The 25,517-nt window shown below is 41.6% G+C and overlaps 1 protein-coding gene across 16 annotated transcripts in view; it reads right to left on the reverse strand.

Moving 5' to 3' along the window:
• Positions 1-25,517, reverse strand: part of EP400 (E1A binding protein p400) — a 45,594-nt gene that overhangs the window by 13,944 nt on the left and 6,133 nt on the right. For 8 of the 16 annotated variants that reach the window (XM_071816220.1, XM_065851218.2, XM_071816219.1 and 5 more), the window contains 32 exons: positions 22,707-22,794; positions 22,183-22,290; positions 21,111-21,490; positions 20,563-20,865; positions 19,628-19,813; positions 18,111-18,251; positions 17,941-18,019; positions 17,608-17,660; positions 16,527-16,584; positions 15,755-15,844; positions 14,470-14,577; positions 13,575-13,768; positions 13,218-13,395; positions 12,606-12,742; positions 12,050-12,219; positions 11,413-11,587; positions 10,870-11,006; positions 10,210-10,396; positions 9,068-9,234; positions 8,081-8,235; positions 7,323-7,556; positions 6,087-6,251; positions 5,095-5,262; positions 4,453-4,544; positions 4,008-4,288; positions 3,098-3,300; positions 2,827-2,996; positions 2,455-2,651; positions 1,860-1,971; positions 1,064-1,207; positions 658-816; positions 327-410 (listed from right to left, as the gene is read on the reverse strand). In XM_071816220.1, the coding sequence (XP_071672321.1) occupies positions 327-410; positions 658-816; positions 1,064-1,207; positions 1,860-1,971; positions 2,455-2,651; positions 2,827-2,996; positions 3,098-3,300; positions 4,008-4,288; positions 4,453-4,544; positions 5,095-5,262; positions 6,087-6,251; positions 7,323-7,556; positions 8,081-8,235; positions 9,068-9,234; positions 10,210-10,396; positions 10,870-11,006; positions 11,413-11,587; positions 12,050-12,219; positions 12,606-12,742; positions 13,218-13,395; positions 13,575-13,768; positions 14,470-14,577; positions 15,755-15,844; positions 16,527-16,584; positions 17,608-17,660; positions 17,941-18,019; positions 18,111-18,251; positions 19,628-19,813; positions 20,563-20,865; positions 21,111-21,490; positions 22,183-22,290; positions 22,707-22,794 (5,103 nt within the window). Of the gene's footprint in view, positions 1-326; positions 411-657; positions 817-1,063; positions 1,208-1,859; positions 1,972-2,454; positions 2,652-2,826; positions 2,997-3,097; positions 3,301-4,007; positions 4,289-4,452; positions 4,545-5,090; positions 5,263-6,086; positions 6,252-7,322; positions 7,557-8,080; positions 8,236-9,067; positions 9,235-10,209; positions 10,397-10,869; positions 11,007-11,412; positions 11,588-12,049; positions 12,220-12,605; positions 12,743-13,217; positions 13,396-13,574; positions 13,769-14,469; positions 14,578-15,754; positions 15,845-16,526; positions 16,585-17,607; positions 17,661-17,940; positions 18,020-18,110; positions 18,252-19,627; positions 19,814-20,562; positions 20,866-21,110; positions 21,491-22,182; positions 22,291-22,706; positions 22,795-25,517 lie in introns of all 16 variants that reach the window. The other 8 variants (XM_071816223.1, XM_071816222.1, XM_071816217.1 and 5 more) reach the window with 4 other exon arrangements.

Consider the following 25,517-nt stretch of genomic DNA (forward strand, 5'->3'; position numbering starts at 1 on the left):
GAATGTGGCTCCTTTACCCAGATAAGCAGGTTCACTGAAATTAATGACCTTTTCTCACCCACTATCAACAGAGTACAAGTATTTGCTGAGTTGTGCTGAAGAATGTCATTCCCACTGCAGAAAACATAAATGGAGAACTGACATCTGCCTAAACCAAGAGAATCCCAAAATGATCAGCCCTCTGCGAGGTATTCCGGTGTTCATAAAGCAAGAGAGATCACAGAAATGCCTACAATATATCCCATGTCACTGGAGAACTGAAAATCTAAGCCTGATCATACATACCGTGACAGAACAACACAGAAAACAAAGAGTCGTTGTTTTACCTCGTTCAACCGCGGCTCATTCTCATCAACTGAAACGTGGAAGAGCTCTAAATAATTCAAAGCATACTTCTCAATTGGAGTCAGCTGAGAGGACGTATCAAGGAAAAAAAAAGGTTAGTATTGATGTTAATGGAAGAGAGTGCATCAAAGCTCTGCTTAGCACTAATCTCCCTCTCTGAAGGCTTAACATGTTCAGTCAGTAGGAGATTTCCCATCCATTTAATGGGACTATCAATCCCACAAAGTTGCTATAAGGCCAGACTGCAGAAAAACGGAAATGTTTGAACTAAACATTACTTTAGAACCAAATACGCGCGGAAAGTCATGGTACCTGATCCACAACAGCAACTAATTCCTCCAGCTGTGAGGGCTCTTCATTGTATTTTGTCTCACAGAGCTCGGAGATTAAAGGTTCAATGTTTGACTCGGGTCCTATTTCTCGTACGCAATCATTCGATTCCTCATCCTCTTGTTCGATACTGTTGAGGGCCTTTCGGAAAGACACGTTTTAAAAATAATGAAGACTTCAAAAATATGGAAGGAAATCCCCTAAGAAGTCCATTGAACCCCAACACAAATTTCTGGAATAAGTCTCTGCTGTGGCCTTTTGGAAGTTTTGTCACGAGGAAAATGACAAAACAACATAAAACTGCCAGCAAAAGAGATCGATAAAATCTACCCAAATAAAAAAAGACAACTGTTCAATATCAACGCTGTGCAGTTGTGTTCATAATTACCTCTATGAATGGTCTTGCAACTTTAGGAGAAATATTTTCTGCTGGAGATGGCTCTTGAGAAAGTACTACAAATTCTTCTGCTTTCACTCTAAATCCAGAATCCTCCATTGGAGAATGAACCTCAAACAATTCTTGAATCGTTTGCTTAGTAAGTAGAAGAAAAAAAAAAGAAAAGCAAAGTATATTCAGCATTCAGGACCACTTTATTTTTTTATATAACTTTGAACTAGGCCCAGGTTCAAGTGACCTTATAGACTATGGATTGACTAAAGAAAAAATAAACCTCTACCTATTATTTCTAGAAAATCTCTTCTGTAACTCTCCTGCAGGACAGAGTAGAATAACGTGTTAACAGTTCAGATATAGGAAAGTCAGAAATACAGAGTCTCATCCTGCCCCACTGCCCCAGGAGCGCCAGAAGGGGATGGAGCAGCTCCAGCGCTGTCTCCGGCTGCATCTTCAGAGCAGCGCTGGAGAGCTGCACCACTACACAGCCACACCTCACACTCTGAACCTGTTGAAATCTTCATCCTTACAAGCTCTGGAGAATTTTGCAGCAAGGTTCAAGAAAGCAGAATGTTTTAGGGGCCTGTGCATCACCACGTGAGTAACGGAACAAAAGCGGACAGACAGTAGCTGCCAGAGTGCAGGCGATCATGAAAGCTAACCTGCTCTCCAATCAGTTCTACCCCAAACACATCCCTGCTACTCCGTTATTAAATACTTCAATGCAGATGCTCGAATGTATTGAACACTGCAACACCGGTGTTCGAATGTACTCCAAATGCCAACTTACCTGTGTTAAAAAGGCCATTGAATAGTCATTTCCCTGAGCAGCTACTTCTCTGATCAAGTCCTTTGTGCCATTTTTCAAAAGCTTCTCTTCTACAGAATTACCACTGACAAGCCTAAGGAAAAAAGGGAAAACAAAATCATAGAAATCTGATAAGTCATTTCCAAACCAGCATTCAGAAACAAAAAGAGAAATTGCCCTTAGAGAATAACACTGAACTCCTAAATTGTGGTGGTTTGTGGGGTTTTTTTCTAGTTCTGGTACAGGCCCAGAACAAAACACAGACTACTACCTCTACTTTAAAGCTTCCCTTTAACAAGTAGTGTAATTATTAAAAACAGAAACGAAACAGCACCACAGCTCATTTAAAATTAATCCCATGTAAAGTAGCAGACCAAACCCAGGCAGGTAGGACTCCTTCCTTACAGCTGGCGGTGAGACCACGTTTTCATTCGATAACCTGCTATCCTTTTTATTGAAGTGAGATGAAGTTTTCAGCACTGTTTCCACTTTATTCCATATCACGCAAAGTAGCACTATCTGAATTAACCTTGCATTAAAGCATGTTAAAAAGCAGTTGTTGATCAGTAACCATCACCTGTATATATGGATATCTTTACATCTCCCGATCCTGTCACACCATTCCTGAGCCTTTGCGTCCATCACCGGGTTCAGATCATTGTCATAGAACACAACTGTGTCCGCCTCAACAAGATTGACACCAGTGGAACGACTGTGAGAGGAAAGGATGGCACAGAAGATGCGCTTGTCTCTGTTGAAAATCTTCATCAGCTCCTACACAAACAGAAGGAAAGCAGAGAGTAAATAAACCATACATCAAAACAAAATACCAAACTAAATTCACTACAGCCTAATGAAAGCCAGACAAAAACAAGTCAAGTGTTGCAATCTGAGTAAGACACAAGGGAAAGCCTGAGCGGCACGCATTGCTGTAGCAGTGCAAATTTACCTGTCGCTGTTCATGGTTAGCATATTCATCAATCCTCACAAACGTGAGGAAATGGAAATTCAGGAACAACTCCAGTATGTCCAACATGAGAATCATCTGTGACAAAATCAGCACACGGCGCCCTTCAGATTTCAACTTTTGAAGCAAGACAGCGAGAGCTTCTAATTTTCCTGTATTTCAAACACAAAAAGCAATAATGGATTGATACAGAAATTCCATTCCTGTGAAACAGGACATTACTGAACTATTATCACCACGTGTCCTCCTTTACCTGAGTCGTACTGCACCAGCCGGAGGTCAGGGAACTGCAGCAAGTGAGGAGTCGTCATCTGCTGCAACTGATGCAGGTGTGGAGCTGCCTTCTGCTTCAGACTGTGCTTAAGGAGTTTCAATCTGTGACTGTACGAAGGGGGAGGATTTGCTACATATAAACATGGGGGAGCGGCAACAGCAGCTGGCAACACAAAGAGAGCCCTGTGAAAAGCACCAGAACAAGGGAATACCAGTTTTAAAAGTTACATACAAAATTATCACCTGCAGGAATAATTTTCAGTCTGTCAACCATGCGATTTTACACTCTTATCTAAGGATTTTGTTCAACTGACTTCGTAAGTGCTGCCTGTCTTTAAAGCGTTAACATCCTCTACATCCCTTGATCTTTTTGCTTTGTTTTGTCTGCTTTGCTTTTGCTTCTGTCAAGGTGTTTGCACTGTGACCATTGTGTTCCTCACTGGAGCTCAAACACAAGAAATCATACCAAACTTACTAAAAGCAATTCAAAAAAGCTTGAGTTCTAATCACATTTCATGTTTCTAGAAAGCGGCAGCTATTGCTCTGTATACAATCCACTAAACGTCAGCTTTAGCTAAACCAGCTGCTGCCTACATCTCTGTGTCTTAACTCTTGTTGGTTGGCTCCAAGAGGTACCTACTCAGAGGTAAATCCAAAGCATAAGAACGTAAGCTGAAGTACGGTCAGTTGGATTTGGGCTTGGATTGGGAGGGAGGCAAAAAGAAAAAGAAGTGAATGCTATTTTTACATTCACACTGCACATCATTTACTGCTGAATTTATCAGCCTAAACCAAAAAGGCTCACGAAGAGAAAAAAGGTTTTAAAGCCTTTTTTGAAAAGGAGCTTTTAGGAGATAACTAAATGTGGCAAAGGCCAAGTCCCACGTTACCTGTTAACAACATCCTTCAGAGACTCTTGCTGCCGAAGCAAAGTCCGGATCATTTCTTGCAAGGGGCTCCTCGCGCCCGCGGGGGCCCTCGCGGACAGGCGGCAGTGGACAGAGCCGGCCCAGCCCCAGCCGCCGGCCCCGGGGGCCCCGGCGCCGCTCACGGAGCACACGCTCAGCAAGTCTCTGCCGTACATCGGAGCCCGCGAGCAACGGCGCTCGTTGCCAGAAAATATTCTGTCCAGACGCTCTTTCAAAAGCCGGTTCTTTTCCTCATATGTTTCCTTTATCGAGAAAATTTGGAAAAACAAAAAGGTTTTTTACCTATTCTGTAATCATCAAAGTTCCTAATTAAGTCCAGCTTTGTAAACTATAGCTTCCAATTATTACACGGACTTAGTATTAATTCTGCAAAGTTGTGTTTGCATAAAAAATAAAACTGGAGTACCTGCGGCTGCCCATGCGTGGGTGCTGCTTTCAGCGCTGCTCCCATGTCAGCGGATGACAAATTAGTAACTGCGGTTCTACCTGGAATACAAACTGAGGATAAACCTTGTGTTTATATATTTATTCTTCTGAAGATTGGTGTCATTTATTATTTTGAACAAGCAGACACTTCACAGCTGTAACATACCATAACTGCTGACAGATTTTTAGTCTAAAGGGAAAACAGTAGCTTGATTAGATAGAGAAGCAAAGAAAATGAGATAAAAGCAAAATCAATGTGGAAAAACAGGAGAGAATTGCTGCACATTCTCTGTCAGTATAAAAATTAGACACCCTGATCCTTCTTTGAAAAAGCAACAAAGTATTACAAGCTCACTTCTTCCCACAAAAATCTGACCTAAGACTCAATTGGTACAAAAAAAATCCATATATTTAATACAGTTTCAAGCTCTCCCAAGTTTGCACTAGAAAATTATCTAAAACTCCAGTACACACCATGCATAAACCAGACGGATTTGCCTCACAGTTTACCTGCTTCTGAACCAAACTTACAAAATTATGGTCTATAATACTTTGAAGTTATATACCAATGTGTTTTAGTGAGTGAATATTTAGAGATGTTTCTTGAAGCTACAAAACCTACCTTGCTGTGTCACTGCTGTGGAGGTTGGGACACCTGCCTGATGCTGGTTTCCTAAAGCGTTCAGAGCGTTCTGAACAGTTCCCGCTTGGGACACCGTCTGCATGACCACCGGGCCCTGGGGCCTCAAATACTGCTGGCCGGGCGCTGAGACGATCTGAAGAACGCTTCCTGCAACAGAGGATTTGACCAAAATAAGGCTGGATGGAGTGGAAAAGGATAAATAGGGTTCTCTAGCAAAAGATGCTCCTGTTACAAACTCATCGTCGCTGTTCAAAACTGTGTTAAATTTTCCCAGAGAAGATCATCATGCCAATCTGATTTAAAGTTCTATAATATCCAACAGGAGGGAAACACCTAAGTCTTCATAGTGAGGAGTTTCACCTTGCAGGGCTAGCATTCTAAATTTAGGTGTTTTATACAGAATTCAGACGAAACCAAACCAACCAAAAAAATCTCATGTAGCGTTCCCTCTATTTATTATGTTGGCCACAGAGAATCAAGATTTCTGGGTTCTCCTGAATTTGGCAACACACACACCACCAGCAAGGGAAATGTGAGGGCCAAATATATTGTAGGTAGAACATGCAGGTCAGGGTAACAGTTGGATCAAAACCCAATCTCGAAGTGGTATTTACACCACTTCAGAACAAACCAAGAACATCTTCAGTTTTGTCTGTTTCTGCTCCTCAGGGAGTTTATGTGAAATAATGTCTCACCTTACTTTAGCTGTATTGCACACATGTAAAAACAAATTCAGTAATAAAATATTGAAGCACAAAAAAAGAAAAAGAAAGTCACTCTGTCTTTCATTTGCTAGACATCTATTTTTCAAAACAGACCTGCCTTGTGTCTCACACAGAACACAGGTAGAACAGAACAGCACAAGGAGTGGGGATGGAACAATCTCCTTAACATGTAACGAGGAACACACTGCGCACGTCAAAACACAAGCATTCTAGAGAATGGGAAAGTCCCTGTTTTGAAGTAAATACCTTGTAACTGCAAGGGCTGCCCCGCAGTGAGCTGCCGAAGCTGACTGTGCGACAGAGTGAACTTGTTCCCTTGGAACTGCAGCGTCACGGGGGTCTCTGGCTGAGTGATTCTGCCTTGTGCTCCTGCTATAGAAGCCAGCTGGGCTATTTTTACTACCTCACCACCTGCGAGGGAGGGAAATGGGCATTACAAAACCAACAAAGCGGGAGGCAGGTTGTTCAACATTCACAGTTCTAAGTTTTGGTTAGTAAACTGGTGCTGAAGCGCCTTCCATGCATAATTATACTTAGTGCATCGAAAGTGTCATATAGAAGTTAAGCAGGTATTGCTTTCTATATTTGTTGGACAAACTGGAAAAAAGCTGATTGTTTAAAGGGTAAGAACATCAACATTTTAGAAATTATCACTTTCATTAGCAAAAAAGTTCAGAGCTACCTGAAAACTCATGTGACACTTTGTAACAGAACAAGTATAGACATTAAAGTGATTTTCACTGCCTTTCCAAGAGCACGAAGCTTTGAGACAGAAATATTCACACACGTGGCACTACAAATACACACTTGAAATGGCCTGAAATTTGACGGTGAAATATGATTTATATTAAATGATCTGCACTTAGACAAACCAAAAAGCTTTAGAGTGACAAGGACCAAGCTTTTTGTGATTCAAATGCAGACAGGTTAGAGGCATTTAAGCATTAAGTTTTATGACATTGAGGAAATATTGGCGTGAAAATGTAGCTTTTGTAAAGGCAGTGCGTTACCCCAGAGATAAAATTAATACATCAGTGCTCGGTACTCTATACACATGCTAATAGGCGGTGCACATACAACCTTAAAGCAAAGCCTCATCGCTTTTCTCTGCCTAACAGCTGCGACGCTCCTCTCCGCGAGAGAGGCCTTTAGCAGATGGATTAGTGTTGAATACGAAAGGAATCATTAGGACAGAGCTAAAACATTTGTTCTGAAGGAAGTCTTGCCAGCGGAAGAAACATGCAGAAATAGGAGATTAAGTTGACACCACTAATGTATGTCCACAGCAATACTATTGTTTCTTATCCAATTTTCGATTTTCCTTGGTCACAAGTGACATACTGAGCAAGGCTAATCAGAAGAGTGAATAAAAACAAAAAAAAAAAAGAAAACAACGATTCTGTACACATTTTAGGGTGCCTAGTAACTTAACCTCATTGTAGTACAAAGGTGGGAGAAACCTTGAAAGGGGAGGCCACTTACTAGGCAACCGTGCCTGGGCCTGGGAGGTGAGCACCAGCCTCTGGGGCAGCACAGTGTGGGGGCCGGGCTGCGGGGGGGCCGCGGGCTGGGCCTGGCCCAGCGGGGCCTGCGCGGAGGTCTGGCCCCGCGCCTTCCCGGGGCTGGCTGCGCTAGTTGCTGTGCTGAAGGTCGCTGCGGGCTGGTGTCGTGGAGCACTGGTGGAAGCCTGAGTTGTCTGAAACTGTGCTGCTGCGGCTGCAATCGATAAGGGTTGTGTGGGCAAGCTGTTAGAGGTTGTTTTTAACTCCGCTCTTTTAAACAACCTGCATTAAAAAGAAACCTTTCCAACAGGATATTAAAACGGCTACAGGAACGGTTTGTCCTTACGGACTGGGATTTCTAACCACACCTTTTACTCCATCCTACTTTTACAACATTATATATTTGGAAAGCATTGTTTAAGGGTTAAACAAAACACACAAAAGCACTGTAAATTCCCATCTTTGACAGAACATGACACGCGATCAGGGTTTAAATGCCAACTGTGCCATATCTACTCCATACACCAACAGTTAGGTTACACAAAGCTTAGTTTTGCATTATACTGGCAGATCGTACTGTAGAAACTAGTGGGGAAACTTACTGGCAATTAGTCTGTTGGTATTTTTAAGCCATTAGTATCCTAGCCCATTAAGTTGGAGGGAAAAAGAGTCCTAGTAACACACTAACTTGTATCATCTCTGCACAGGTTGAAGATGACCAGCCTAGTGCTCTCTTACCTTGATTGGAAGACACCGTGGCGATGGGTGACCTTCCTCGCACTTGTCCCTGTTGAGTCACCGTCGCTGTGGCCACCGTGCGCTGGACTTGTGTGCTGGGGAAAACCACAGTCCTGCCCTCCGGCTTCTGACCGTACTGAACGGGCTGAAACAACCTGAAAAGGATACCAACAGTCAAAGCCTACAGGGAGATCAAAATTCGGCCTTTAAAAATAAACTCTGTCACCCAGGGAAAGTATAAACTGATCGCATCAGATGCTCATCTCTCTCTTATGGATGGCTAAAGCTGGCAAGACTCAGCACTTAAGCAAACTTCATGTGTGGACATTCTACAAAGTCATTAGCTAAGTCCAAGAAAGAAGAAAACTTCCATTGCTGCGCATCCAGTTTAATGCAGGATGCATGAGAATTACAGCAAACAGCTATGAGAGTCTAGCCCAATATCTGCAAAACGAACGGGGCTCTCGTATCATTCCCAGAGAGACGCAAACAGGCCAAGCGGGTCATCAGGAGCTCCTTCGCATCAGAAGAACAGCTCCGCATTACTCTGAGATCACTACTACACTAGCAGAGAAATACTTTTAAAAATTTACTGCTATAAACTCCATTATGTCTCTTAGAATGTGGCAGGCACAGCTAACACTGTAAGTCCAGCTTAGTCTTGAAGAATTACCTCCACGTTAATTCTGAAAAACAACACCCACCATCAACAAGGACTCCAAGAATAAAATTCATCTGCTGGTGAAGTAAAATCTATGGGAAACCCATGAACAAACTTCAACTAGAACTGCGTGCCTCAAAAAGCTATTAAAACAGAATCTCTGTTTTCAAGGGTAAACAAGAAAGCAGCAGAATAATACAGCGCAGAGTCCGGCCTGAGATTTTGTGTGAATTGTGTAACCAGAGATGCAGACAAAACTGTCAACGTCCCAACAGAACCGCATCTTCTTCCGCAATTCCAGTTTAAAAGGAGGCAGCTGCACGTACCTGCTGGGCTTGAGCTTCACGGGGGTGGGCCTGGCCGGCGGGGCCGGGGAGCTGTAGATCTCTTCAATCAACTTTCTAGTAACCTTTTGTTTTGGCAACAATTGTGCTTCATACTGAGTCATTTTGTTTTCCATTCCAATGAGATCAAAAAGAGACAGGTCTGATTCCTAGGGATATTGTAAAATAAACTTCATTTTATGTGGTGACCCAAACAGTTAAACCCTCTCTATTTCTATGCTGAAATCACTTTCTAGATTTCACTGTTTAACTTGAAATGAATGTTGAAATGAATGCTGTAAGTTTAAAAAGTAAACTATTAATTATTAGCCAAAACTGCCTAGAAACTTTGGAAATATATCTTAAAATAACAGTCCTATTTTAAACATCAGCATGGAAGAAAAAGAACGGCAATCATTACCCAGCCAGGGAAATCAGAGCAGGGCACATTTAACAGGTCTTCATGTACCATAATTTTCAAAGAATCACATAGAACTCTCAGAAGGTGTTTGTTAACTATCGAGTTCGAATGCCAAACTATAAAGGCATGTGTATAATTTAGGAGTAGAAAAATATGAGGGATGGAAATAAGATCAACCAAAAAGATCACCTCATCTGCTCCATTACTCCTACTTCTCTCTAATGCAATTATTTCCTTTGGTTATCTCCAAGAGAGGGATCACTTCTCTAATGATAACACAAGTAGTGCTATTTCAAACGGCTTGACAGAAGTCTACTAATCTAGTCACTCAATCAGAGTTTTATTCTTATGTGAAAAAGAGTAAGTCTTGTTCTTCTTTAGCTACTGAAAGCTGAAAGAAAACTACAGAATGCCATAAATCAGCACCGTGCTACCCAAAGTGTGTTCCCTGTTGGAAAATCCCCGCAAACATGAGTATGATGAAGCAAAGTTGTTAATTTCTCTTTGAACAAGTGGTTAATGAAAAATTACTGATTACAAATCACCCAAAAAGCTCAGGCTGCTATTCCTAAAAAAGAGATGCAGCGGCTACGCACTTGGCAGGCACAGCTATGGAACAGTCAACTCCTTCCACCTATAAACTACAGGTAGACTAAAAAATACTAAGTACTGAAACTCTACAGAGTCACCAAGAAAGAAGAAAACAGTTCACTTTCCTACTCACCTTCCAAATATCCCTCTCCAGGGCACTCAGTACCAGAGATGCAGTTCTGTACTCCAGTGTTTCCGACACGTACGAGGTGCTGGAAAGCCGAGGGTTGATCAGATCGGGGTGGTTACAGATCCGCTGCAGCTGCATCAGGACGTGCAGGACACTGATGAAGTGTCCACTTTTGAGGGCTTCTTGGGTTCTACCAAATAAGTGATAGAGAAACACATTAATGTAAGTACAGGTTTCATGGAGATGTCCCTAAATCAGCAAGGTGAGAATGTGCAGCACGGTGTGTTTGGCAAAAGGCTTAAAACAAGCTTAGATTTTACCCAGGTCTTTCTAGAACCTTTTAAGTAGACGGCTGCACATGTAAATGTGGAAACATGAAACACTGTGGGCTTTAAGAAATAAAGAACTACACATTAGAGACAAATCTTAAAACAAAATAGCAGCAAACCTGACCATGACAATTTGATCTTTAGGTTCCAGAGGTAAATGCATGTTTGGGATTAGGCCCATAGCATCACTTTACAATGTCATCACATTCTAATCACTGGTCATTACGGAAATTTCAGAAAAAAAACAAAACCATTTCCAACATGACAACCATTTCTCATCCTGCTTCAGCACCAAAAACGGCAGCCTTTTTAATTCACTATTTTAACTGCTTACCCTGGCTGTAATATGACATCTTCGTACATGGCTTTTTGTCGACTAGAGAGACGACACTTCAGCACATGTTCATATTTCTTTGTCAGCTGCTTTTCAACGTCTCTCTTGGATCTCCGCAAAATAAACGGCTGAATCATCTGAAACAATTCGTAATTGAGGGAAAATAGTATTTCTCACATCAAAGATGCAGTTTTACAACAGGAAGCTGAACCTATTTACACTTAACACATTTGATGGAATAAACCTCACGTGCCACATATAATCATATTGCCATGCACAGCCGCACAGCAGTGATTTGTGCTTTCATTTCTGCATGTTATGCTTCAAAATCTGAGCCTTGTATTGTTTTTAAAAGAAGTTTCCACGCTATTTTGGTAGCAGAAATCTCTGCTTTCAGCAGAATTTTCGGTCTGAACTGGACAAAGTTTTAAGAAAGGCCAGAAATTTCAAGCTGAAGCACTATCTCTTTTGCTTTCTTCATTTCTTTTTCCTCCAACAGCTTAACTACGGTAGTAGGACAGATGAGAAGAAACGACAACATACTCTGTGTAACCTGATGACCAGTTTATGGCAATAATCCTGGTTCTCCTCATTAGCTGCCTTTACTGGAAAATCAAGATAAGGTCTGGAAATTCCCGGAATCAGGAAATGCACCATGGTCCACAGCTCCATCAATGTGTTATGCAAAGGGGTGTCTATCAGAAGCAAACGATGCTGGCTGTGAATAATAAAAGAAGATTTTTAACTGACACATCATTTTCATCATGATGAAAGGGACACCAATACTCAAACACTGTTTACTGTAGATTTAGGTTTGTCAGATACACAAAAGAAATAAGTATTGCTAACAAAATGAAATCTAGGATAAATTATCTTTTTAATCCTAAATATAGCACCAAACTAGCTTCCTCCTTGCAGAGTCTCAGAACAGGGCAATCTGTTTGGGAGCACAAGTAACAACCAAGGCCAATTATGTTACAACAGTGGCAAGAAAAATATCCCAAGCATGTTTGTGAATCCTGAGTGTTTGAACCAAAGGCACCTCTGTGGGTGCATGTTGCTCAGGATTTGGGGAAGGCCAAATCAAGAGGGTTTTTATCAGTTTTCTGCCAAGAAGGGAACTGTGTGACAAGAGAGAAAAAGCCCAGTGCCAGCAGGACAACAATTCTCTGCTTCGTACCTGCGGAGACTGAAAAGTGCCTCCCAGTGCTTCTCAGTCATGTTCTTTATTTGTTGCATCTCATCTACTATTAAATATTTCCATCGCATTTTCATAAACGCTGGATGGCCTTTGAACAGCTGTTTGTAGGAAGTGATGCACACATTGAAGCTGTTGGGTTCTGTCCATTCCTGCAGAAAAGGAAAGAGAGGATGAGACAAAATTACGGCAGAACTTTCAAGTATCTTATAATACAACCAGCTATTTTTTCCACTAAGAACAGAAAGATGCTGTGACCCAAGGCATTCTAAAAGACAGCATTGCTCTTTGAATTATAGTCAGTTCAGAAAGCTGGTAAAGTGTTGCATGTATTGCTCAATATCAAGGAAGTTCAAAAAATGCCTTTGAAAATCTAGAACTTTTAGGTGTGAATCTCTTTGTAAACCAACTTGCAATGTTAAAAACTTCTCATCTCCCATCAGCATACAAGGAACATACAGATAAACGCAGGTCAAAGGAAGAATCTTGCCATCTAAAATGTTAGATACAACAGGGTAGGAGCTGCAAATTACAGTACCTGTCTTTTTGCCCTAAGTTCCCTCTGGCTGCCAAAGTAGAGAAGTATTTTCAAGCCTGGGCACCAGCGTTTCAATTCCAGCTCCCATTTCAATATGTTACAGCTCCGTACAACAACAAGGTGAGGGCCCCAGTTACCTACAGATGGGGAAACAGAGCAGTTAGCAGCAGAGAGAGACTCCTGACAATTCATGTGGTTTATATTGTCCCCTAATTTTTTCAGTGCAGCGCATCATTAAAAGTGCAATCCAATAACAGAGGTATTTCAATGACTAATCTAGTCTCTGTTATTTTTCAGACCTCACGCACCCATCTCATCTGAGATGATACAGACACACTTGTCCAACTGTTTGTATTTACTCCTTGACATTAACTATGGCCATCTGGTCATTAAGAAATTAGTAAGGCTTTTATATACTAGTGAACTGGCTTCAGAAGAATTTTATCACCTAGAAGGTAACAGCAGACTGACCAAACAGCATCCTTGATATGAAGACACCCCTAACTGCATCAACTAGAGTCTGGTACAGTCCAGCAGAAAACAATGTGACCCTAGGCTACAATTCCCAAAGATAATAGTACCCCTCTAAAATCGTTAGGCAAATGAACCCACCTTCATTACAGGCCAAGTGAGCAAAAAAGGCAATAATTTGCACTGTTTTGCCAAGCCCGGCCTCGTCTGCCAGGATGCCATTGAGATTCTTCCTGTACAGCTTTGCCAGCCAATCCAGCCCGATCTTCTGATACTCTCTGAGAGGCCCATACAGCAGCGATGGAGTGTTGTATTTTACCTGTAATGGGAACGATTTTACATTTTTTTTCTGAGTTAAATTCACAAAGCACAACCATTCTGTAGTTCAATAACTAGAAAATATTTAGTGTAGTTTGTTGCTGAAATCTGCAAAACCATGAAAAAAGCGATCTTTATGTAAAAGTAAGCACAGCGCTAGCAGAAAACAGGGAGCCTTACCGCTGTTGTTATCCTGGAGCTGCCTTTAGGTAACAGCATTTCTGCTGCAGCAGCAACTTCTGAAATGTCTCGCATGTTCTTCTTAGGAGGACTCGATCTGTCCAGCCCCTTGTACTGGTCAATGGTGAGCAGCGAGTCTATGAGAACAACTTCCTTCTGGGGACTCTCCCGATCAGAGATGTGCTCCTCCATTTCTATGGGAGAAAAAATGACATTGGTATTTCAAATAAACTTAGGTATGGGTTATACAAAGAATCGAGATGGCCAGAATTCAGACAGGGCCTGAAAGGAGGCCCTTAACTTCTCAGAACAATTCTATGTTTTTCAGGCTACTCAAGCTAAAACGAAAATAGCCTAAGCTCAGAATCACAAACGTGTTCTGGATGTTCACGCTAGCCAGGCCAACGTCACCGGTAGCTTTTCACAACTTCTGGGCAGATTCTCTCATACTACCTAAAACCTACCCTCGAATACGCAATTCCATCATCACTGCAATACAGAACAGATGGCGACTGTGTAATACTAGCTAGCTATAAAACATGCCGTTTAATTCGGCGTAGAGAGGCTCTTCTGTGGCTCACTGTAGCTCCTGAACACCTCATGCATCTCAACTGTAAGACAGGCATATTCCACCGTCTTCTCATAAACAGAAATGGAAAAAGAGGAAAAAATTCTTCACAGACCACTGCCCAAAAATATTTACTAATAACAGGAATAAATCTAAGTTTTCTAACATTCATTCCCAATTGCGTAGTAAGAAAGCCACTGTATTTTCCATTCGTTCTTGTATAAAATGTTCTAGTATAAAATGTTCTTTAACAGAGACCTGAAGCGTTAATCAATTTATTTCACCTTTGAAGTCAGCACAACTACGTCTAAACAACAAGTGATTTACCCTCCTCGCTGCTGTCCTCTTCGCTGTCCGGCTTCGGCTGGGGCCAGTGGAAGTTTTCTGCAAAGGCACCTTCATACATCTTCAGTAAATCTTCCAGAGGCAATTCAGCTGAAGGTCGTTAAAGGATGAAGTTTAGAAATATCGAAACGTGTCACAATCAATACCATTGTTTTTAATCTCGCTACTTTTTCACAACTGTATAAAGCCAGTTCTCTAATCAGAAGTTAATTGAGAAGTAATTCTTAGGTGGATGATGGCAATAGTTATTTAATGGCGTCAATTACGGAGGACACTTGGCATGCCACCAAGCCGTCTGTTCACCCAGCTCGCTTTGTACCATGCGACAAACCCACCATACAAACCAACAACAAACTGGGGAGGCAGGGGCATCAAATCCGGCCTGGTGGTGGAAGGACAATTCAAGACCTCTAAGTTTCAAAACTGAGCTGCACCTCAACCCCACTGCACAGTATCTCCATGATCCCTTGTCTGAGCTGCCGAAGCGGCAATGTGCGTGCTGACAGCGGCCAGCCCATCAGGAAACATCCTCATTAGGAACTTGGCTGACTGGCCCAGAGTTATAATCCCTCCAACTGGCCAGCTGGCTGTGGCCACTAAGCTGCCAAACAGACCAAACAAACGGATTTGCAAACTGCATATTAATTGTAGGCTTGCCTATAAAAACCAGCCAGGTTTTCACCATGATAAATGAAATGATCCCCATGGGATACTTTGCATACGTCGAGCTCAGCAGAGAAGTTATTGTTTCACTGCTAATGAAAAAGAGCTGCTGGGCAGAGCACTGTCTCAAAAAAATGCTTATCTCAAGTACTTATACCCCCCAAAATCAGCACTATGGGCCCTTTCAGACTTATGAGGTGGGTGACAAAACCCTGCTGAGATACTCGAGACAGTTGACGATGAAATGTTGATGTTCAATCTGATACGCTTCTGCTTTTAAGTATTTATCATCCATTCCTAGAACTCAGGCTGAGAGTCTTTTGCTGTGAGGTTTTACAGAAATGCAGAGCTTCAGCCTTTTTCTCAAGCTACCCTGTGTGATAACTAGGTAAGCATATGGACCACTTCATAAAATACAGATATCCATCATCCAGAAACCAACCGCTACGACTTTACAAACAGAAAAAAATCAAATTACACATGGCAACATCTGAACACATTCAACTCCTCATCTAGAATGCTATTTACAAACACAACATCCACTGCATGGTTTCGCCTCTTGTTTCTGAGCGCACCACAGGGAGGAATCAAGGCACACGCCTACCTTCTTTGGCTAGGTTAGACAATTCGCTTTGATGGTTTATGTTTCCTTCTTTAGCTTCTTGTTCTTCAATTGTTTCTTCTTCATCTTCAACTAAAATAAAAACAAACGCTAACCTTGGCATTCAAATCGCACAGTAATTCAGGAAGGCTGTAATTTTATGCCTCTGAAGTGTACTAGTGGAGATTATAATGTTAGCAGATTCAAAAAGAATGAGACCTATGGAAAACAAGAAAATTTGAGGGAAACACATAGAACTTAAAAGATCAGTGAAAAGGAGAGAAGCGCTTCTGCCCCAGGACAAAAGGCAGCCTTGAACTGCTAAGTGTTGGCTGACAACGGCCACCAGAGACAGGTCATTCTGTAGCTGTAAACTGGAGATTTCCTTTGTCAGGAACACAACACAGATGCCAGCACCAGAGAGGAACTAAAGCAGATGGGTTATTCAGTCTGAAATCCTCAGAAGAAGTTTGAGACCACCCGTAAGGTTTGAGAAACGAAAGAACAAGGACAGAAAAAATTAAAATCCACTAATGATGTCCGTGTGTTTTCAGGGAAAAGATTTTTTAAAAAAATTTTTCAATGAAGCTCTTTTAAGCAATATTTACTATCTAATTAACTAGATACTCTATCTAAGAAATGGAGGAGAGCTGGCATTTGGCCTGTGAAAAGCACAGCATCCATGCAGTAACAGACTGAAAACCTGCGCTCTCAGGGTTCTGATACACAACTTCTGTACTACACTATAGATGCACGATTTTGACAAGTGACTTACCTTCCTCATCCGTCAAAGAAGTGCTTGCCTTTCTTTTCCTGCCAGATGATGAAGAACCCTGGCATTAAATAATTAAAATACGTGAAGTCATATCCAACAAAGTTAGGGAAGTTTCTTGTTGGTTGGTTTGTTTGTTTTAAAGAAAGAAACAAGCACCTTGCACAACAGCGTTTGGTAATAGACACTTAACAGCTCTTAGCACTTTCCTGGTCACACAAAACCAGATACTCTGCTTCTTTACTTGAGGACAATGGGCAATCAGCTACTTTGTGGTTCAAACTACTCAGGTCTAACTGTGGTACAGGAACACCCAGCTGAGGTTCCACAGGAAGGTGTCCAGGTGGGTTTGAATGTCTGCAGAGAAGGAGACTCCACAGCCCCCCTGGGCGGCCTGGGCCAGGCTCTGCCACCCTCACCGGGAACAAGTTTCTTCTCATATTTAAGTGGAATCTCCTGTGTTCCAGTTTGAACCCACTGCCTATCATTGGTTGTCACCAAGCAGAGCCTGGCTCCATCCTCCTGACACTCACCCTTTACACATCGACAACCATGAATGAGGAACAACCCCTCAGCCATTCTTTCCCAACTGCACAAATGTAGCCAAGGGGTCCCAGCACACATTTTGCCTCAGGCGTTTCACTCAGTTTGATCCATTCTGTAACATACACCTACATCTTCCAGCAGATCAATCACAGTTGAAAACATGTTTTCATGCCTCAAAAAGTTCAGCCCTGGTTACAGTAGATGAAACTCTTTCCCAGAACAAAGTCTGGCAATTAATTTGTACCATTTTTGTGGTCTTCAAATCTTAGAATGACTAATTCAGAGCCATTAAGTACGAATTCTTCCTTTATAAGAGATCTATCAACTCCAATCCACTTCCCCACTAAACGTTGTGGTTCATAACCAGAAAAACTGGTAAATGTGCTTATGACAATATGTTCAACTGACAGTAACTGCACAGAAATCTGCTTATTGTTGTGTATTTCAGGAAAACATTTCGCATTTATCAGACCTTTTTCACAGAAGTAGTTGTATTTCAAGTAATTTGATGAGTTTTTGAAGAAACAGAAGGACTTACCATTTCACTGTCTTTTTCCAATAAAAGGTCTTCTCCAAGTTTTGTCTCCTTACCTGGAAAATTATTACACTTGATGTCTCCATTACTCACTTAGCAATTGTGTGTTTCTTACGTAAAGTTTTAAATGCATTCAACATAAAACATAAGAAACATTAGCAAAATCCACCACAAAAAGATAAAAAACCCCATAACTCACAGTTGAGATCTGTTCACAACCAATTATTAGCATCTCACAATTTATCGCCAATGGGATTGAAACCCACTGAGTGAAATTATGTAAAACTACAGCACCAGAATTTATACTGCATTTCTTATGAAAGGGAATAGTATTACCTTTCCTTGAAATTCTCTTTAAATTCAACGCTTTTTTCCTTTTCTCTTGAAATTCAATTTGCAGTTTTATTTCAACAACCTGAAATGTAAATCAAGTCTAGTATAGCACTTACATTTTATAAATAAAAACCAGTATGGCTTGCACAAGTATTACCGAGTCGGGATTTTACCTGTTCAATGTTGGACCAGAAGTATTCTATTTCTCTAGCAATTGATGCAGCAATTCGCCTCAGTTTGTTTTGTTCTTCCCTTTTAGCTCGCTCTTCATTAAGTTTCTTTTCTTCATGATAACGAGCCACAGTTCTTACCATCTAAAATACCATGAGCAATACTGAATTAGGTTACCTCAAAAGAACCATCATTGTGCTACTTAAGACTATAGTGGGTATCAGCAGGTAGGTGTTGACTACAGCTTCACACAGGTGGCACGTCCCTCCAATATTTCTAATTATTACCATGCCAGTAAAAAAAAAAGACATGAAACTCCAAAGGAAAAAAGAAAATACAAGAAATACAACTACGCAATCAAGTAAGAAACAACTGACTACTGTTTCTCCATTAAAAACTTAGGGAAAAAAAAACCGCTGCCATTAGCAGCAAACACACAAAAGAAAACTTTCTTTTCAGATCAGTGAATTCATAGAAATCACACCACAAAAAGCTAGAGAGCAAAGGTAAAATGAGTTCAAAAACAGTGTACATACATAAGTGAAAGATCAGTCAACGGCTGTTAAAGACTGACTCGACTGCACCCTTTGGCTCAGGAGGGCGCTAAAACCTTGGTTCCAGCAGCCGGAGCAAAGTGCCAGGGCAGGAGCAGTTCAGATCGGCCCTGCCTGCGTCTCCTGCTCTTACAAACCACTGGCCACACATGGAACAAGTGCTTCATATCCACATTTAAACTATCTGCAGAACGCGGGTCTTAATTTTACAAAATAATACACCTACTTCACCATTTTGCTGAAAAGGGAGAGAGCACACAATAGAAAAGAACACAGCAATTTAAACTGACGACCTTCAGTTGCTGTCTTCGTTATGTCATAAACATATCAAATGAAGGTGCAGCATTGCTGGAATCCATGGAAAACTTGCTCATTGTAAATAAACAGATTGTACATAGTTCATCTCACACTACCCCAATTTTCATTCCATCACTGACTCAGCTATTCCCACTGTGCTGCTCTCCTCCCCTGTGGAAACAGCTCTCTACCACGTTTCCACTGCTGGCCTTACAACTCCGTGGTTTCTCCTTCATCTTTTTCTGAGATTAAGAAAGAAGAATCAGACAGACAACCACACACAATGGAAGTTATTTACAAAAGCATATCTTTACTCTTCATTGAGATGGAATAACTGGTCTGCAAGGCTGGCATGATATCCGTACTTTTTAAATATGACACAGTCAACAAAATCACCGGCTCCCCTAAACAAACTATTTGATTTCCAGAGGAATAAAATCCACAAAATCCAAAACTACTACTTGCATCCACAATCAATACAATCATCTGTTCTGTTTCAAAAGCTAGAATATCCAAGTCTAACAACATGGCTTCTCATTTAAGTTAAAAATTGAAGCCTTATATTCCCATCGCTCCTATCTGTAGACAAAAATGTTTAATTAGCTTTGCTGTCAAGCTGAGTGATACGGAGATCAACTGTTCTGAATCCAAAAAGGTTTTTCAAGTACCTTCTTAGCAGTTGCCATCTTCCACTTTCTTTCTTGGGCAAAGTCAGTTGCCATCCACTGCATTTCTTCCAGCAAATAATCCCAGTGAGATTTTGGCCTTGGAGCCTCCTGCAGTTTAGGCAGTCGCCTCAGGGACCATAAACCTTCCTTTCTCAGTTCTGCTATCCGCTGATGGATTTGATTTTCCTTAAAAAGAAGTACATATAGTTACAAAGAAGCTGCAGAATGCACCTAAACCACTAGCCAAATAGAAAAAGAACAATTGCTCCCACTCCATCAGAATAATTGACAGCAAAAAAGCTGTAACACCGTGACACATGCATTACAAAAATCAAGTGTGAACACTGTATCAATGAAAAAATGACTGGACAAAATTCAACATATGCATAAAGAGAATGACAGTACTCAGATCTGTATTACAAGAGGTGTTTTGTTAAATAACAGGATAAAAAAGGATCACTGGGCAGCACAAAAACCAAGTTACAAGATGTAGGCAAGCTGCAATCAAATGATCCTTTTTTTTCCCCACAATTGACGCTGCAGATGTATTTATCCACTGAAGATAAACATATGGTCATTTTTAATACTGCTTGATTTTGTGAAAAAACAAGTTCTCTGTGATGTTCTGGATAAATAAACAAAACATCTCCAGTTAGCTATAAGAAGAAATAAGGTTGCAGTCACCTCAAATGAGTAGACAGAATCAATAAAATAGAAAGAACGCAACATCGGTATGAAGACCAATAAGTCATCCTCAGCTTCTCTGAATGCCCATAAAAGCAAAACTCAGTACGTAAAGCAGACTGAAAAAAAATACCAAACATCCCACTCTCCTGAAAAACAGCCCCTTTTCATTACTCAAACACAGCACTGATGTTGGTTGTTACTTGTGTGTTAGCTGTTCATAAGTTCCAGTGAAAACCAAAAAGTCTTACCAGCTTTACTTGCTCGGCAAGCTTGTCTTGAGAGTTCTCCTGTGGCAACACCGCTGCGTTCTGAGCTGGGCTTTGTGTTTTCGGTGCTGCTGCTACTGCCAAGCCTGGGGGTTTTGATGCGATAGGAGACAGGGACTTGGTGGTGGCTGGAGAGGTCCTGTTTGCTTGCACTGGGTATGCAGAAGGCGGTGTTGTGCCCGAGACGGTTGCTGGCGCAACGGATGAGGTAGGCGGTAGCGTATTTGCCGTAAGACGCTGAGAAGTCTGAGCAGGATCTGCAGGTGGTCGTGTCAGAGTCACAGTCTGCCCAAGAAACACATTTGTTAGTGATGACATTAGGATTCAACACTTATCTACACTACAGCAGAACATAAAGCAGACTTGAATTTAATAAAAAATTTACACTTGAGTTTTTGTAAGGAAAAAAATCTCAGCGTCCAATGGAATTTAAAAAAATGTAACATATTTTATATCTTTTCCAGAAGATGTTCTCAGATTTTACTGGGCATTGAAGCAAACATACTTTCACCCCAATGAAGTTCACAAACCTGCTGCTGTATCGTAGCTTGTGGCTGTGACACTTGGTTCGGCGTCTGTCCTTGTACATGGATCGCTGGTGGCACCTGCTGCTGCAGCGGGGCCGGCAGCGGAGCAGAGCCCAGGGCCACGCTCTGCGGCTGGATCTTCACCTGGATCTGAGCCTGAGCTGGAGCTTCCACGACCTGCGGTTGCTGCTGGGAAAGCTGCAGCGTGGCCGGGAGAGCTGTCACGGGGCCACTGGCCGGCTGCAGCCGCCCCGGCAGCTGCGGCGGAGGGGTGTGCAGGCTGGCGGCGTTCTGCACCGGGGGGCCTTTGGACGGGTCGTACTGTTGTTGGCTCTGCTTCTGCCCCGTCAGCTGCACGGCCTGAGGAGTGGGAGGCATTCCACCTGCATGGCAAGAGGAAACACAGCGCTGGTCACACCAAAACATCCAATGCTCTCTACTGATATAAAGAGGAAATCAGTTGCAAACAGGCTAATTTGTTACTTACTTTGCCACAAGACACCATAACTTGAAAATAACACGTCACAATCACAAAATAAAACACCATTACAATAAACAACAAAATATTTCATGCACAAGACTGCGAGTAAAATTCGGAGCAGAGCAACCACAAAAAAAGATGTCATTAGATGCCTCCTGAATGTCTTAAAAAAAAAAAAGGACTGGTGAGCTAATGGAATTTAACCTAAGATAACAGCATCAAGTCCAAAATTTGGTTCTTAACACATTCACTCGAACACATATTCTAAAGCTTGGCACGACTAATAAATAAAAATTTGTCATGATGTTCCAAATTAAGAGGTTTCCTTTTCAGAAATCATTGGCTCAGTTCCAGAATTTTCTGATTAACCATTTTGCATCAGCACCTGTGACGTATTTCCATGCCCACATGCACCTTTGGAGCCCGTCACTCAGCTCCTTTGACAAACCAGGCATTGCATACCAAGTATTAATTTACATGGAGAAGTGCGTGGTGGGACTAGGATCTCGGAAGGCTGGAAGCCCAAGTTTCTAGTCCCATCACTAACATCTCCTTGTTAAATTAATGTGCAACTGGCATGTGGTGACACAGTACCTTGTGCCGTTGGCATTAGCTGTTGAAGAGGAACTCCTGAAGCCACACCCGGGTGCTGAAAAACCATCCCATGGCGGCCCACTTCAATTCGTGGTCTCTTAGACGAATCTGTGATATTCAAATTCCATTTATGGCATGGTATAATGGAATGGGTTCAATTTTACAAAGCAAACTACTACACATGCTTCCGACATCAGCTCAGAAAGCTACGACTACTAGACATGTGTAGCATTTAGGATGAACATGCTCCAAGGGCAGAGTCCCTCTCACTTCAAGCTGGCCATCTCCAATCTTCTCAGCCAGAGTAATCAACCTAACAAGGTGTCCATGCCTGCCAGATCCAGCTCTGTGCACTGCGCTGGAGCGCACCCTCCACACAGCACCGTTCACCACAGACAGGCCCCAGGATGTGGCAGTTCCCAAGGTGAGGCAAAACTGTACTCCAAGAGTTACAAATCAGTGGGTTCCATTAACTGCTTGGGAAAAAAAAAGAACCAAAGCGAAATCCTGTCAGTGGGACGTACCTGCTGGTGCAAGTGCCTGCTGCCTCTTAAAAGCTTCGATTTCGATGGTGTTCACAGTTCCCGTTACTGGAGTCCCTGTATGCGTTTGCTATTGGAAAAAGAAAACAAATCACACAAGTTCAATCTGTAGATAGTCTAACACCAGGATGTGACTTGCGAACAGATCTACACAGGTCAACACAGAACAGATCCTTCAGAACGGCTGTACGATGAAGAAAACAAGGCTCATTCGATACCTGCTATAAAGTTTTAGATGTCCATAATGCACAGGTATTCTTTGAAGAGTTTAGGCTTTAAAACAGTAACTACACTGATGAAGATGGTTATATATAATACATGGCTACATTTTTTAAAAGTAATCCTGAACCTAGGAAAATAGAATATGTAAAAAATAAACTTGCCCAATATTTTCTTTCTTTTTAATAAATGGAAATTTTCATTTATATATTATCCTTCATCATTTATAAAATGCTGCAAGGAAGTCAAAATGATGTATTCATATAGCACATAACAGCAATAAAAAGTTGACATTACAAAAATTCAATATTTTGACTTCATTACAGGATTAATTAGAAGGGAAATTAGATGAGAAAAGAGAATTTACATGCAGATTATATCACAACTAACAAGACCCAAAGTAAGAGTCACTACACTTGTGACAGCTCATCCTTTTCACTCTGTGAGCCATCAGGGCCACACAATGAACTCTGGTCCTGCAGACAGTTAAAGCTCCCTGGAGTCCCTGGCACCGGCACTCGGGGCAGAGCTCCAGAGTCAGCCTCCAAATACTCCACTAGGACTCAGAAGATGGAATAAAAGAGTCTCAGCCAGTTTACACAAATCCCAGCTCCCGTTTTCCAGACGTTGGTCCTGTGCTTGTTTGCGCAGCTGGCAAAACGAGTATCGTGAAGAAACTCGATGAGGAGAAATGCAATATTGCCATAAGGCTAATATGACATCGGAGCTCATCAGAAATTACTTTTGTCTGAGGATGAACATCACACAAAGAAAGGGCGTAAGAGATCCTATCAGAAAACACAAAGATGGACTTTATCGATGTCTTTATGTACTGAAAAATGATCTAATTTAACATTCGAGTTCTCTAAGTATAATTTGCTGTTGGCGAGAGCCTCGGCCATACTGATGTACAGTAACAGTTTGCAAATGTTGTGAAAATGTATTACGACAACATAGCAAAGACAGCAATTTCCCAAAAGAAACTTCTAGTTTATTCACAGGTCTTTTCTTCTCCGTTTTTCAATAGAAATTCTACCACTGTAAATCAAGTCTATGGAAGTAAACTCCAGTCTATATTTAAATAAACCATAGGAATCACAATCCTGCATCTTCAATGCTTCATCCAACAATACTAATAAACACAGCCAATGTCACCTAAAATGACCAGGTTTTAAAGACTCTTTTTGGAGCTGAATATCTCTCAGATTCTATCAATAGAATTAATAACATTTAATCTCTCTGCTGCTGCGAGGGCATTTGTGGCCACCCTAGCAATAGAGCCATAGCCCTGAGATATGAATTTTGGTTTTAAGAACCTCTGACTCACATTGATCCCTAATGGTCACGGTTCACTGTCATATCACACTCGATATGGATTAAGTTTGCAAATGTTTGCTTTCTCACAAGGCAGACGTAGCTTATTTCAAGTCCAACAGCCAGCGGCTGGCAGTGCATCATACACTTAGGCATTTACAGAATTTTCAAAATAAGTCGCAAGAACTTACTTTGTACAATGCTACTGAGTTAATTAACAAATTCAGCTTAATTCCCATTTGCATCAAATGGTTTCTGGGACAGCTGTTTAAGAAAGTATGTTCTCCAAACTGCTTCAAATGGCACTTCTTGCAGCTGCGCTCTGCTCTGGGTGACTGCATACTCACCGCTTCAGGCTGCAGCCCTGCTTCTGAGTTTTTGATTGACATTTTCTTAAGAGTTTGCCTCCCAGCTCTCTGTGTTAGCACCATGTCATTTAGGCCAGACACTTCAAAGAGCAAAGATGTTATGTCTTTATAAACTGCAGTCACATACCACTAATATTAGACTAAAACTGTCCTAACTTTAATTAAAATAATGTAGCTCTCTGCGGGTCATGATTATGCAGCACACCCACAATAATCATTCTGAGTGCTGCACTTACGCACTCAAATTTGAATGATGATGCTCATTGGGCACATTATTTCTCTATAAACAGTTACAACGAGAAAGACTGATGGAAAGAGATGATACTTTGTGTTAACAATTTGTGCTAAAAGGTATTATCATGATTACACAGAGTTCTGCAGGGTTTTAGCATGTCTCTGTCTGTTTCTCTGAAAGGCTGTCATACTTTCCAAAGTACTTCATCACTGCCATAGTTACAGCTTGATGATAACCCTAATTACTATAATCAATAACCTGATATAGTATTACATATTTTAAAGAGCTTAAATGAAGCCTAATGAGCTGAGGAGTCTTCCAAGACATGTCAGTGGTGGTCATAGCAAAGATCTCTCAGTGCAAGCCCTTAACTACGCAACCCACTTGTAAAACATCACAGTGCCCACCCCACGTGCTGTACACAGCAATACAACCCATTTTACACTCCTTTAACTGCCCACTTCCAAACCTAGACGAAGGCACTGCAGACTGCACAGCATCCCCGGTGCAGCAGGGTCATTCACCCTGGAACACCTGCTATACAAGTGCATATATTGGAGCTGAAGGTCAGTATTCTAGTTGCAGAGGAATTAGGGTCTATTTCTTCTCAGGGTATACACGCAAACATGTCTGGGGGACAGAGATTTGAAGGTAGCT

This window comes from Patagioenas fasciata, chromosome 17 (assembly GCF_037038585.1).
Source record: "Patagioenas fasciata isolate bPatFas1 chromosome 17, bPatFas1.hap1, whole genome shotgun sequence".
Classification (NCBI taxonomy): Eukaryota; Metazoa; Chordata; class Aves; order Columbiformes; family Columbidae; genus Patagioenas; species Patagioenas fasciata.